Here is a 15,372-nt window from a genome sequence, read left to right on the forward strand (position 1 = left end):
TGTATTATTTTATTTGATACTTCCCCTTTGAAATGACTGTTTTATGCTGTACCCATCATTAAATTTTTAAACAGCTTTTCAATGTCTGACAAATTTGTGGAGATTTTAGGAGCCAGACATTCTGATGCACCGGCTTTGTTTTAATTAGCTAGTACAGTCACTTATATATAATATGACAAAGTGGGGTGGATATTCTGTGATTATAGGCACTTATAGTAGAATAAAATAAAGGAAATTGTAGCAGCTTTCACACACACATATACATACATATATATATATATATATATATATATATATATATATATATATATATATATCATATGACTGAATATGTTTATAGAATATCCCAGGTAAGATACAATGTGAAAGAGAAATATTAATTGCAAACTCAATTACCTGGAGATTAATGTTCACAACCACCACCACCACCAATGTTCATTTCAAAGACGACCAACATTGACTTTGTTGCTATCTGTAATTGTATGTTATTAGGAAGTTTATATTTCAAACCATAAACAAGGGAGTTGGCAACAATAACAATGGAAATTTTTTTTTCATAAGTCACTGGTTCTTGAGCCATGGGTGGCAAATTACTTCATTAATGTATGGTCTTGTTTGTGTATCTGCTTCTAGTAGTTGTTTCATTAAAGCGTGGCATTCTTCAGATACATGAAGATTTCTGGGAAGAGTTATACCTTTCTGCTGATGCAAGAGCATTTTAGGGATGTTGCTGTCCTGAAAAGGTAGACTTCCACTGAGCATGACATAGAGCACAACACCCATACTCCATATGTCTCCCTTTCGACTGTCGTAGGGCTTACCTTGTAGTATCTCAGGTGCTGCATACGCTGTGCTACCACAGAATGTTTGTGACAGCTCTTTGTGGGTGGTTGGAACTAGTTTGGCAAATCCAAAGTCGGTCAGTTTGAGTACCCCATGATCCAACAATGCATTCTCACATTTTAAATCCCGGTGTGCCACACCAATGCTATGTAGATAACGGATAGCTTCCGCTAACTGCTGGAAGAGTACTCGGGCTTGGTCCTCCGACATTGCACCGCTTTTATGGATGACTTCATAGATATCTCCTCCGTTTGCCAGCTCCATCACCATGTAAAGCTTTGTTCCATTGCTTGCTTCTAGTATCTCATAGGTTTCAATGATGTTCTTGTGGTGCAGGAGGCCTACTATTTGCTGCTCTCGAGGTAGAAACCTGTGAATGAAATCTGGAGAGAAAGGTAGGTTGGAGCTGTGTTTATTCTAACATTCCTATTAAAGGGGAATTGTCACTTCTCTCAAATTTACACCATTGAATAAAAACATTGGAAATCACATATAATTGTTTTCTTTCTCCTTCTTCCTCCTTCATCTGATGCTCTGTTTTCTTTCAAATTGAAAGTAAAGATTTAAAAAGTTATGTAATTAACCAGTTCACACAAGGCATGGCAAACAGCAAATGAGGTAAGAGACAAAAAACAACAACAAAAAAAAAATTCTCTTCTCTCTTTGCTAACGTACAGTACAATAGCTAACAGCGTGTTAACGTGGCAACACCCAGTTACATATGTGTTAAATGTACAGGATAAATATAACAATTAAAAATTCCTAGAAGTGAAAAGGTTCCCTTTAACCCCTTAAGGACCAAACTTCTGGAATAAAAGGGAATCATGACATGTCAGACATGTCATGTGTCCTTAAGGGGTTAAACAGGAATAGATAGAAGCTGCTTATTTAGGAGATATTCACAAACTCCTAGAAAGGAATCTGCCACTCACATACATAAATAAATCCTGTTTTGATTGGTGAAACAAGAACATTTTCATATCAACTAAACAATGCCTTGCAGAAACCAACAACGAATGTGAATGCATATATATGCAAAAAGCATTTTGCAAGCAAACCGTCCCGGACTGGCCGACAGGCACCCCGAGCAAGTTCCCAGTGTGCCACGATGGCCAAGGGCCGAGGCTGACATGGGAGATAAGAGATTCTCCCTGCCGGCCCATGCAAAGCGAGTGCTATCCTAAATGCCACATTGCTGTGTGCCGGGCTGGTGGGAAGATCAAAGATCCCCCAGCACTTCAATCAGGCAGAGGAGGAGGACCTGGGAGCTGTAACCTGCAGCTCCGTTGGGATCCTCTCACAAGGTTGGAACATTGCCGCAGTTACCATGGCAACACTATCTCGTTAGAGTGAACTCTAGCCCTAGAAGCTGCGGGCTAGAGTTCACTCATCACTGGACCACCAGGGCTTTTAAGAAATGCCCCCCTTCCTGGCAAAGGTAAGAAGGGAAGGGGATATCCCATTTATTCTTTTAAATTGACAAATAAATTTGCTTTGCTCCCATCTGCCCCCCCATCCCACCCACATACTAACCCCCAACACACATTGCATCGCTCACACAAAGACATTGTAACAATCACATGCATCATACTCCACACACACTCCACACCTACTGTTTCCCCCCCCCCCCTAAGGGGCCCTAAAAAACAATAAGGGGGGGACCTACTGGCCTCCCCCTGGCCCCCACCCCTAAATAAAAATTCACCCCCCCCCCTTAAATCAAGGTGACTAGGGGTCCCAAGCCCCTAGTCACCCTCCCCATCCAAATAAAACTATCCCCTACTTACCCCCCCCCCACCCTAAAAATAGTGAGGGGGGAATAAAAAAAAACTAACCTGTAAACAAAAGTTAAACTTAACATTTGACGTCTTTTTTATAAAATCTTAAGCCACAAAAAAGGCCAAATAAAAAGCCATCATACCCGTCGAACTTAAAATAAAAAACCAGAGGGCAAAAAAAAAATCCAGACGAAAAAGAAAAAACCCGCTCAGGGGTGAGGGCCGGGGGGAGGACAGTAGGTTTCCCCCCCCCCCCCTTATTGTTTTCTAGGGACCCCGCCGACCACTCGGGGGGGGGGCAGGGGGTGAGGACAGTAGGTCCCCCCCACCGCTCAAGGGTAGGGGCCAGGGGGGAGGACAGTAGGCCCCCCCCACCACTCAGGGGGGAGGACAGTAGGTCCGCCCCCCCCCAATTGTTATTTAGGAGGGGGGGGGGCGCAGTTAGTGTTTTTTAACAGTGAGCAGCCACAGGCGAGTAGTGGCTGAATTTACTAATACTAAGTAATCTTTACTTTTAGTAGATAACTCTCTGATACCGTGGGAATTAGGGAGTTATCTACTAAGCGGCTGCAAGATGCAGCCACAGTACGAATAGGATCGAAGTTTCATTCATTCGAATGAAATTGCGATCCGAACAGAGTCCCGAATTGCATCCTAACACGAATTGAGAAACTGTTCTCATTCTGTTAGACAGAACGCCGGCAAAACTGCCAAATTGCATCCTAAGTGACAGGACGTTCGGCAATACTGACAGGAAGCATAGTGGAACAGGGAGGAAAGGTGAGAATTGTGGGAAAATTGCTCTGACCAGCGGAAATGAAGCACACTTTGCTCCTCCACTGGTCAAGCGGAGGAAACCTCCATAAGGCAAAGACTGTCTTATGATTTTAAAGAAAACTAAAGAAGACTGGAAGAAAAGAAGAACATATCCTGAGAGAGGGGAAGAAGAGGAAGAGATGGAGGAAAGGTAAGTTCGGCATGACAATGCTGCTTAATGTCGGCACTTCTTGCATAGTAGGAGCGATGAAAAAGGCCTATGTTGGACATTTAATGAAGGGCATTGTAAATAGCCCAATATGTGTAGGTTTAAGCATGTGTACTCATACTGCGATGGAGATCATTCACCATTTCGCTGCTTTAAAAGAATTGCAGCAGGATCCAGTCAGGGAAAATACCATTTTCAAAAAGGCATAGACGCCACTGCAGCTGGAAAGGCTTTGTCCTTATCTTCAGGTGTACCCAAACAGGGAGAGAGCAAAGTTATTGCTTCAAGGCTTTGCTGAAGGTTTTAAGATTCCAATGTTTTCCGGTTCCGGTTGTTCATTTGTTAATAATTTAAAATCTGTTTTGCAGGATGTTGAAGCAGTCATCAGGAAATTGCAAAAGGAGTTGAAATTAGGTAGAATAGCGGGTCCCTTTGACCGCCCTCCTTTTGCTAATTTTCTCCTTTCTCCTTTAGGTTTAATTCCTAAGAAAGAGCCAGGGTCGTTTCTGGCTAATTCACCATTTATCTTACCCTTCTGGTGCGTCATTAAATGATGAATTTGACAAGGATACTTGTTCAGTGTCCTATGCATATTTTGATGCACTCAGATGGGTACGTGAATTTGGACCGGGTGCACTGATGGCTAAGGTGGACATTGAGTCAGCCAGTGCATCCGGAAGGTTTTAACTCGTTGGGTTTTTCATCCCTTGACAAGTTTTATTTAGATAAATGTTTACCAATGGGTTGCTCCGTTTCCTGTTTTTATTTTGAAGCCTTTTCTTCATTTTTGGAATGGGTTGCTAATGTTGAGACCAGTTTATACAGTGGGACCTCGGTTTACGAATTTAATGCTTTCTCCGGGATGTTTCTTATTGCAAAAAATGTGTAAACCAAAACGTGGTTTCCCATAGGAATGCATTGAAAACCAATTAATCCGTTCTGGAGGTCAGAAAAAAAGTCAAAATGAGCTGGCATGGAAACCAACCCACAATGCAGAACACACAATAAAAGGCATGCAAATGATGAAGCTCCGCTCCCTACTGTCATACCTTGTGTCCCGCGCCGTCCCGGTCCCGCCGCCCATTGGGCGGTGTGGATTGCTGGCGGGCGTTGGGCGTGCATCTGGGAGAGCGTCCGAGGACGTGCGCGCGCACAAGGTAGCCGGCAGGGGTGACGTGACATCATATTTTAAAGAGATAGTAGCCTATTGCTACTATCTATTTATAGCCTCCCTCAATTCTGTCCCTGCCTATCCCTATTCACCTTGCCCTATATTAACCTCCTTCTGACATCACTACCTTGCCCTGTCGTGGTTTATTATAGCCCGAGAGTGCGTTCTGAGTAGTTGTATTTTTCTTTGGTTTCTGACTTCGGCTTGTTATTCGGTTATTCTCATTTCTGGCTCCCTGACCTTGGCTCTGTCTATTCGCTTTCCCGTATCTCTGTATTCCTGACCTTGGCGTGTTTGACTATTCTTATCTCTCGTTCCTACGTTAAGTCCGGCCACTTTAAGGTCCGGTAATACGTCTAACTGTGTTCGCCTTTTTTGTTCTCTGGCTTGTGTGTTGGGGAGTATTCACCTTGACATTACGACAGGGCCATGGACCCTGCAAACCTGGGACAACAAATGGCAGCATATGAAAATAGAATAGAGACCATTGAAGGGATCAGTTTGCCCAAGCCTTGCAAACTATCCTCACTAGAACGGCGTGTCTTCAACCAGAGGCAGAGGTCAGTAGTTCTCAAGGAGCTGTCTCTCTACCCCCTGCGACTCATTCCACTCCATCTATTCATCTGACTCCCCTCCTCATTATTCACCTTGACACCTACCTTTCCACAGCTTGAGAATTGCACCAAAAAGTCCCAAAAACCACTGCAAATTTCCAGAATGGCTCCAAAACTCGATGCAAAAGCCGCCCCAACACCTCCACACTCAACGACACATGCTACCCACAGGCTCCAGCATGCAGGGGGCGGTGCTATAAACCTCCCAGGTGCAATGCATCCTGGGGAAACTTTGTATTGCGGAAAAAAATTGTAAACCGAGGCATTATTTTCAATGGATTTTCATTTGTAAACCGAGGTCCCACTGTATTCTATTGTACATTATCGGGATGATTTTAGTTAATTGGTCCTAGTTCCAGTTCAGAATGTGTTATGTTAGATTTTTTTCTGTAGTTTAGCCGAATGGATTGGTATTGCGTTAGCAGTGGAGAAGACAGTGGGGCCAGTGACATGTCTTCAATTCTTAGGGATAACAATTGACTCGGTTGCCTTTGAATGTAAACTGCCAGCAGAAAAGATTTCTAAGCTCAAAGAAAAAATCAGTTTCTTTTTAGCAAGCAAAAAAGCAACAGTAAAGCAGTTTCAGACGTTATTAGGCCTATTAGCATTTGCAGGTCGTATTATGCCTATGGGAATTTTTTTAGGCGGATGGCTTTGAATTATGTAAAAAAGAAATCGGTTCACTGTTACAGAAGGATTTCTGCAGAAATTTTAAAAGATTTGAAAGGTTGGGATCAATTCCTACAAGAATACAATGGCTGTTCATTCTTGCAAACGGAATTTCAGGATAATGAAGCTTTAGAATTATTTGTGGATGCCGCAGGGTCAGTTGGTTTTGGCATATTCTGGAACAAAAAATGGACCTTTGCGCAGTGGCCAGATGAATGGGTGGAGCAAGGGTTAACCAAGAATTGAACTCTGCTGGAATTGTTACCAATTGTACCAGCAATTTTGGTATAGGGTGAGGAACTGCAAAAATAACAGAATGTGCTCCACTTTGATAAAAAGTCGGTGGTACAGGTTATTAATTCCATGCATTCTAAATGTTGTTTGGTTATTAATTTGAGGTGTAATCTAGTATTGTTATGTTTAAAACATATTTGGGTGAAGGCTATGCATATTCCGGGTATTGAGCATAAAATAGCTGATGCTATTTCTCGTTTTCAGCTCAGCGCTTTAAGGAGTTTAGTGCCGGACGCAGAGGAAAAGAGCGTGGATTTGCCAAAATGCATTTGGTAATTAATCTAGGAAGAGCCGGGCAATTTCTCATGAAAGCACTTGCACAGGGCACTTGGAGTGCATATGTGTCAGCATGGAATGAATGGTATAAATTCCATGAACTAATCCGGGTTGATCCAGTAGCTGGTAATATAGAAGCTGCCTTCTCTTTTGTGGTTCAATGTATTAATAATGGTATATCAATAAATGCCATCTCCAGGCGCTTAGCAGGTGTTAACATATTTTTTGCGTCTTTTAGGTAAGCCAGTAGTAGTGAATGCATTTGTGATTAAACAGTTAGTTTAAAGGGGTTCGAGTTGCTGATGTTGGGCGTCCCATATCTTATTCAGTGTTAGATTTGCTTGATGTTTTAAACACTGTTTGTTATTCACAATTCAAAGTATATTTGTTTTCAGCAGTCTTTTCTTTAGCTTTTTTTGCCGCATTTAGGATCAGTGGGTTGGTTTCTTTCAGTAGATTCAGACTGTCAGGTTTACCGTTTAGGAATGTGATTATAAGGGATTCACCGGTAGATATGTCTGTCTTTCCACTCCTGCACGTGTTGCCACACGGAGAGCGCTACCTGTGACGTGGTGACTTGAGTATCCTCCGTGCCCGCACAATATAGCGTATATGTTTAAATGTTTGCATAAGGATGGGCACTGAATTGGCAGCAAGCCAATGCATGATTTGTATGTTAGCAGAGACATAGGGTCACAGTGCAAACGCACACACGAAGCATACACCTAGCATAGACACATACCAGCCCAGCTAGACACATACACACCTGATGCACCCACTGCCATGCTGATATTGGGGACACGGGGCCCGGCTCGGGATCTACACTAGCATATGCTGGGGGTGAAGACTGTGTTTTTTTTAAGCTTATCGCCTTACGATGACATATATATAGCAGCATGCACCCGCACGCACCTAGTCTGCAATACTCAGTTCATAGCCAGCACCAGCTTTGTCGCACACCCGAGGACATTTAGCATGATAACTTGTGATTAAACATATACTGCTCAGACACACCTTGCTTGAATAATGAGCATTTCCTTGACAAAGTGGCTGACTCGCTTAGGAGTTACTCAGGTTTAAAGTTATTGTACACAACTTTTGTTTATCTGCTTCAACTCTTTTCACGCTGTACCTGTACTCAATATTACTGGATTACTCAATTAATATAAAATTGTGCAAGTACTAACATATACCCCGTTGTAACAAATGTTTGACAAGCATGAGGATTGCCGTTGGGGCACCCCATGCACACTTCTTTTTTTTTTTCCTCATGCACTGCAAAAAAATTTTTTTGTTTTTTTTGTTTTTTTTTTAAACGATCAAATGGGTAAAGGCAAATGGATTAATTTGTGAAGTATCAAGGAAGGTAGAGTTTGCCCAGTGGAGACATTGCGTGCTTATTTAGCTGTCCGCCCAGTGGTCCTCTGCTGGTGCATGTCTCAGGCTCTCCTCTAACACAGTTATGTTTCGAAAGACTTCGTTATAAAGGCAAATTTACTACTATTCCTTCAGAATTGGGGCAGCAACTGAAGCGGGGAAATTAGATTTTGGAGCAGATGCTATTAAAAAGATTGGGAGGTGGGAGTCAAACTGTTTTAAGTTATTTGTGTGAAATGACATGATGTAATGTTTGTTTTCCTCCTTTCACTCCTTTAATATTTTCTTCAGGTATCGTAACAAATGTTTTGGTTGTAGGTCATTCATTTGTAAAACGGACCATGCTAAGGGCAGGAGCAAGAATTTATGAACTGAATTTGGACTTCAATCGTGATAACGTTGCAATATATTGGAAATGTGTAGATGGTCTGCGAATTCACCAGCTCATATTAGAGTGTGTATCGACTTGGCCTGCTCCCGATATTTTAATAATTCATATGGGGGGTAATGATGTAGGTGTTAAATCCGTGCAGTTATTACGTAAGGTTAGAAATGTTTGTTTGGAATTGAGAAAGTTATTTCCTTACACCATTCTAGTTTGGTCAGAGATGGTCCAGCGCTGGCGATGGTTAGTGAACCGAGAGGTAAAAGCGCTGGAGAGAGTGCGTAGAAAGTTGAATTTGGTAATGTCAAGATTTTTGCCATGGGCGGGTTTTCATTAAGGCATTTAGAATTGGATCAGAATGAACGGGGCCTGTTTAGTAAAGACCAGGTTAATTTGTCAAATATCGGTCTGGATATTTTTAATCAGGGCCTTGGCTGTGGGTGGCCTCAGCTGGGGTAGTTCTACCTCAGCTGAGGTTGTGGGGCAAAGATATCCTCAGGTTCAAGTTCTGAGGAAGGATATGTGTTAAATGGTTGTATATAAAAGGCCATCAGGTTAGCAATGACTGACTGGCAATTAAGTGATGGTGAAAGTTATGTGAATATGTTACCGTTATCAAGTTATGGTGGTAGTGAATGGGGGAGGGGAGGGTGGCAGTGAGTGGGGGGAGGTGAGGGTGGCAGTGAGTGGAGGGAGGTGAGGGTGGCAGTGAGTGGGGGGAGGTGAGGTTGGCAGTGAGTGGAGGGAGGTGAGGGTGGCAGTGAGTGGGGGGAGGTGAGGTTGGCAGTGAGTGGAGGGAGGTGAGGGTGGCAGTGAGTGGGGGAGGGGAGGGTGGCAGTGATTGGGGGGAGTTGAGGGTGGCAGTGAGTAGGGGGGAGGGTGGCAGTGAGTGGGGGGAGTTGAGGGTGGCAGTGAGTGGGGGAGGGGAGGGTGGCAGTGAGTGGGGGGAGGGGTGGTGGCAGTGAGTGGGGGAGGGGAGGGTGGCAGTGATTGGGGGGAGTTGAGGGTGGCAGTGAGTGGAGGGAGGTGAGGGTGGCAATGATGGGGGGAGGGTGGCAGTGAGTGGGGGAGGGGAGGGTGGCAGTGAGTGGTGGAGGGGAGGGTGGCAGTGAGTGGGGGGAAGGGAGGGTGGCAGTGAGTGGAGGGAGGGTGGCAGTTAGTGGAGGGTGGCAGTGAGCCATTAACTTACCTCTTGAGCGAAGTCCTGACTCCCTGTCCCTGTTGATCCAGTGGTCTCTTCCTTACTGCACTCTGGTGGTCCAGTGGCATTGGCCCCTTGCGCTCCTGTCTGCAGCTCCGCCTCCACGGGTGCAGAGCGGCAGACCATGTGGAGATTGTCTTGCGAGCTTTGACACTGGAAGTCTCAGAGCGTTGCCGTGGTAACCCGTGGCTAAGCTCGCTGACAATCATGGTCTGCAGCTCTGTACCCATGGAGGTGGAGCTGCAGACAGGAGTCACAGGGATTTGTGCACTGCAGTGCACAGCTCTCTCCCGGCGGCCTGACCCATCCAGCGGCACAGAGGTCAAGCCGCTGGGTCCCCCCTACTGTCGGGCACGCCCGACAAATCAGTCTGTCATCTCGAGTCTCTGCCCGCTCTAGCAATCCGGCCACGGGCCGGGCCCCCCAGGATCGTCGGGCCGTGACAATTGTCATGGTTGTCATACCCTGATGGCGGCCATGGGGTTATATCCTGTTGGTACAGTTAAGGAAAGTTCAGAGAGAGTTCATGACCCCTGGTTAGGTTGTTGGGCAGAGTGGGACAAGTAGCTGGGCAGATATAGTGACACAAAGCGTGGGAAGCCAGGTAAGAATAAAAGGTGGCAGTGCAAGCTCAATCCCTGTCAGCGGTTTGCAGGACAGGAGTAGCACAGACGGACCCCCGCCCTCCCTCCCCTATTTGCTAATTTTCTCCCTATTTGCTAACTTTCTTTATAATTAATGTTGTGGTGTTAGAAAGCTTGGGGCGGGGGGCGGGCCAACAGCGAAACTGAGCGGACGTCTTCCCATGGAGCTCCACTCAGACCCAGAGCAAAAACACGGAAAACGCCACAAAATCGTGGAAATTCCACCCGAGAGACAGACACCCCCAAGCAGAGAGAATGGGGAAGAAAAACAAGAGGCACCAAGGTCCGACCAAGCCCCAACAGCCAGATATCAGACTAGCTTTCGAGAGGCCTGCGACCACACAGAGACCTAAGATGGCGCCTGAGGCCCGGGGCACACCCGAGGCATCTGAAGCCTCCCAGGAAGAGGAAGACTCACTGCCCTCTCCTCGATCCTACACCACGGAGTCTGAGGAAGACGAAGCACCTGCCACAAAAGGCGACATAAAAAGGCTCCTGATGGAGATGAGACAGATCTGGAGGGACGACCTGCAGAAAGTGCAGAAAGAGGTGGAGGTACGACAAAAAATCAACAGCCTAGAAACAAGAGAAACCTCCAGAGATGAAAAACTCCAGACCTCAAGCCGAGATATACAAGACCTTACCTCACAGGTAAAACAAATTAGATGCACAATTACCACAATGGAGGTCAGACACAGGCGAAAAAACGTACGCCTCGGAGGCATCCCAGAAGAGGTCGATAACACACAGCTCCTACCCTATGCTCACACCCTGACACTCCTGACAGCCATGGATATTACAGACGCACCTGACTTACCTCAGATCACTTCGGCGTTTAGAGTACGGAAGTCTGCTGCAGCACCCATCGCAGCACCCATCGCAGCACCCATCGCAGCACCCAGAGATGTTATTGTGCTGACCCGGGACATCTCCGCGAGATCTGCCATAATGACTAAATCCAGAGAACTGGGAACAGTATCAATCGAGGGCCACAGGGTAGCTATATAACCAGACACACCATTCTCCGTACTCGTGGAGAAAAGACAACTGGCACCTATAGCCAGGAAACTAAGAGACGCCAATATCGGGTACCGCTGGGGCACAGAGGGGTCCCTCCTCACAGAAATTGAGGGAGGATGCTTACTTCAGAGGATGATCTGGAGACCTTCCTACAAAAGACTGGCTTGACACACATGTCACAGCAAGGGACACCACCTCCTACCAAGAATCAGGGGCAACCGGAGCGTATCAACAAAAAACTGCAAAGTACGCCATCCAGCAACACAATAAAGAGGCTGACTCCACTTCCCAAGGCTGCTAGATCTAGACCCGATAAGTAGTGGAGGCCACACAGAGGCAGAAGGAGTAAAAAGACCCCTTTATGACACACTATGACACAATGGTCCACGGGACTATGCCACCTAGTATCAACATAAAGTCAACAAAGACTGACCAACATCTGGCCACAGATCCCTATTGTTTTACCCATTACCGTTAACATACCCATTATGACATCAATATGTACACACTTTATACTTAATCGACTATAATGGAAAAGATGTATATGTTATTCTAAATTGAATAAAATACAAATAAAAAAAAAAAACGGGGCAAAGTCATCCTCAGGTTCAAGTTCTGAGGAAGGATATGTGTTAAATGGTGGTGTTTAAAAGGCGGTCAGGTTAGCTATGACTGACTGGCAATTAAGTGATGGTGAAAATTTAAAGTTTTGGAAGCAAAGGGAAAACGGTAACATATTCACATAAACTTTATAAAGTCATGGTGGTATGCCCCCTTTCAAGCTTTAAATAAACACAACAGCCTAGCCTATTGAAAAAAAATAAACTGTCTGTGTTTATTGTGTGGTCTAAGTTATTTATGCGAAATATTGCCTACCATACATAGTCTCTAAGCAACCTGGACATTTATGTTGTGGAGACAAAATGATTAAATGTAACTTTACACTTCTATGTAGGGCCGGACTGGCCCACCGGGATACCGGGAAATTTCCCGGTGGGCCGCGGCACCTGGGGCTGGGCTGACAGCCCTATTTATGACTGGTCAGGCTCCTGTAATCCCGGCCGGCCATGTTCGACCTGCGGCCCCATGCAAGCTGGGGGCGCCAGGCGGCCGGCACAGCTCACACATGGCCGGCCGGGATTTAAAAAAAAAAAAAAAATATATATATATATATATATATATATATATTGTGGCAGGGGGGAACTTAGCGTGAGGTGGGAGCGGAGCTTACTGTTTGCCGGGGGCCATGGTAACTGCAGCATGGGAAGCAGGAAGGAGTCCCTGCTTCCCCAACAACCAGTCTCCAGGAGCTCCAAGGGATGTGGAGGTAAGAAACAGGTCAGTGTGTCTGCGTGTGACTGTCTGCCTGTGTGTGTGTGTTTGTATGTGTGTGACTGCCTGCCTGTGTGTGTGTAACTGCCTGCCTGTGTGTGTGACTTACTGTCTGCCTGTGTGTGTGAGACCATCTCTGTGTGGCTTTCTGTGTGTGGCTGTCTTCCTGTCTCTGTGTGTGTGTGTGGCTGTCTTCCTGTCTCTGTGTGTGTGGCTGTCTGCCTCTGTGTTTGTGACTGTCTGCCTCTGTGTGTGTGTGTGTGAGAATGCCTGCCTCTGTGTTTGTGTGGATGTCTGTCTGCCTGCTAGTGAGTGAGTGAGCTTCTGTGTGTGTGTGTGTGTGTGAGCGCATCTGCTAGTGAGGGAGCTTCTGTGTGTGTGCGCCTGCTAGTAAGTTTGTGTTTGTGTGTGTGTGCGCCTGCTAGTGAGTGAGCTTGTATGTGTGTTAGTGAGCTTGTCTTTAGGGAGCATGGGTGTGTCTGAGCTTGTCTGTGGTGAGCATGTGTGTGCAGTGAGCTTGTCTGTAGTAAGCATGTGTGTTGTCGTGAGCTTGTCTGTAGTGACCATATGTGTGTCAGTGAGCATGTCTGTAGTGAATCTGTGTGTCAGTGAACTCTTCTGTAGGGAGCGTGTGTGTCAATGGGCTTGTCTGTAGGGAGAGTGTGTGCGCATCAGTGAGTTTGTCTGTAGTGAGCGTGTGTGTGTATCAGTTTGTCTGTACTAAATTTGTGTGTGTACCAGTAACCTTGTCTGTGTGTGTCATTGAGATTGTCTGTCAATGAGCCTATTTGTGTGCATCAATAAGATTGTCTGTGTCTGCATGTGAGTATGTTTTACTGTATAATTTAATTACCCTGAAAGGACTAATATTTTGAATTAGGAAAATAAATATACCAATAATATATATATATATATATATACTCATAAATGAAAAAAATCAAATCAAAATGCACTCACAGGTCTTCAAATTAGTGGACAAATTGGTGCTTTATTTGGTCATCAAAAAAGTGTACAAAAATCAATCGACGTTTCGACCCTGCCGGGTCTTTTTCAAGATCTTGAAAAAGACCCGGCAGGGTCGAAACGTCGATTGATTTTTGTACACTTTTTTGATGACCAAATAAAGCACCAATTTGTCCACTAATTTGAAGACCTGTGAGTGCATTTTGATTTTTTTCATTTATGAGTATATATATATATCTGACGCCAGCAATTTGCACCCAGGCACATGTGATATAATTAATTATTTTTGGAGGAGAGTGCCAAGCTTCCATTTGTTTATATATATATATATATATATATATATATATATATATATAGATAGATAGATATTTGTGTGTGTGTACACAATGACTTATCAGGCTGGCATAGATTTTTTTTTTTCCAGTGTTGCTTCGTATCCTCAGTCTGGCCCTGCTTCTGTGTAGTGACACCTGTTGTAAGAGTCTGCCACGTGTGTAGTGATTGCCATTTTAACATGCAATAAAAAGAAAATGTTTTGATGCCAAATTCTCATAAATACGCAGCTCCCTCGCCTCTACCATTATATGATATATCTAATTACTTATCAATACACATTTTCTCTGCATCAACAAACGTGTTCTTGGCTGATTTATAATAAGCACTCACCTTTTGGTCCTTCCATCTTGTCAATGATTTTAATGGCCACTTTCCTTCCCAACTTTAAGCTGTATGCCTTTTTAACAATGGAGTACGACCCTTCCCCAATCTTTTTACCTAGTTGGTAACCATTAAACAACAGAAAATTCTTCTCCTCTTCCATCCTATGCTACAAGCTGACCGTGTCATTTCTAGTTTGCACAGGTGTTTGTATACTTTCACATTTGTAGATCTCAGCGAGTCTGCACTAAACTGTATGTCGCGTGTGGTACTCAGAGTGAGGGGTTAAGGGGCAGCACCTGAAGCTTTCATGACTGACCTTTGTGATGCAACCTGAGGTAGCATTTATAGATTGATGTCACTACACCATACCTAAAGGGGTTACCCAATTACTGAAAGTAGCATAAGAACAAGCAACATGTGAATTACACATACAGGGTTATTCACCTGAGAATTCAAAGGGAATCTCACATTTAATTTAAAAGTAGTTGAAATGTAAATTCTCTTATGCTTTAGTTTAGATACTGTGGCCTTAACCGTGTAATCCGCTTTGAATCCTCACTTTAGAGAATAACCTGGATAGTTGCATTGGCCATTTATTGCAGTGCTTTCCAGTCGAGTTCTCAAGTCACACTAGCATTCCAGAATTGGGCATTTCTTTTTTTTTTTAAACCTGAGCCATAGGTTTGTCTTGAGTTGGGAACCAATGATTTGGTAAACCCATAACGTATTTTTTATAATCCTAATCCCATTTTAATGTGACAATAAATCCGTGAGGTATTACGTTATACAGATGATATTGTATAGTATATCAGTAAATATCAGTAAATGCCCATTTTGTGCTGTGACAATAGGCCCCTATAAAAGCTGAGAAGTTCATGGTCATTTTGAGACTCCTGATATGTTAAAACAATAATAGATGCCTTCATTTGGTTACAAAATATGCAAACTAATGGAGTAGTTATAATAATTTCCTTTTTTTTTATTCTTAATGTTTGTAATGTATTGCTGAACAAAACAAGAGTACTTGGACATTTAGTACTAGACATAAACAAAAACAACGGGTATAGACTTATCAAAATCACATTTTCTAGACTTTAGTTTTTTTTTTTAAATGTGCAAACACTATTTAAATGTATTTGTGTACACAAGGGTTAACACAC

The 15,372-nt window shown here is 44.1% G+C and overlaps 2 protein-coding genes across 2 annotated transcripts in view; one reads left to right on the forward strand and one right to left on the reverse strand.

The window, feature by feature from the left end:
- BSDC1 (BSD domain containing 1) overlaps positions 1-15,372 on the forward strand; it is a 427,812-nt gene that overhangs the window by 24,555 nt on the left and 387,885 nt on the right. The window lies entirely within an intron of this gene.
- Positions 470-14,472, reverse strand: TSSK3 (testis specific serine kinase 3). The gene is made up of 2 exons (XM_063444538.1): positions 14,219-14,472; positions 470-1,226 (listed from the first exon to the last, which is right to left on the reverse strand). Exons 1-2 carry the CDS (start codon positions 14,370-14,372, stop codon positions 562-564), a joined length of 819 nt encoding a protein of 272 aa, XP_063300608.1. The 5' UTR covers positions 14,373-14,472; the 3' UTR covers positions 470-561.

Source organism: Pelobates fuscus, chromosome 1 (assembly GCF_036172605.1).
Source record: "Pelobates fuscus isolate aPelFus1 chromosome 1, aPelFus1.pri, whole genome shotgun sequence".
Taxonomy (NCBI): Eukaryota; Metazoa; Chordata; class Amphibia; order Anura; family Pelobatidae; genus Pelobates; species Pelobates fuscus.

What these genes read in the sequence shown, in the direction of transcription:
- TSSK3 (XM_063444538.1), bottom strand. Translation starts at nt 14,372, where the DNA reads ATGGAAGAGGAGAAGAATTTTCTGTTGTTTAATGGTTACCAACTAGGT. An exon ending in CAAGATGGAAGGACCAAAAG is followed by an intron (nt 1,227 to 14,218) that starts GTGAGTGCTTAT and finishes CTTTCTCTCCAG; the next exon opens with ATTTCATTCACAGGTTTCTA.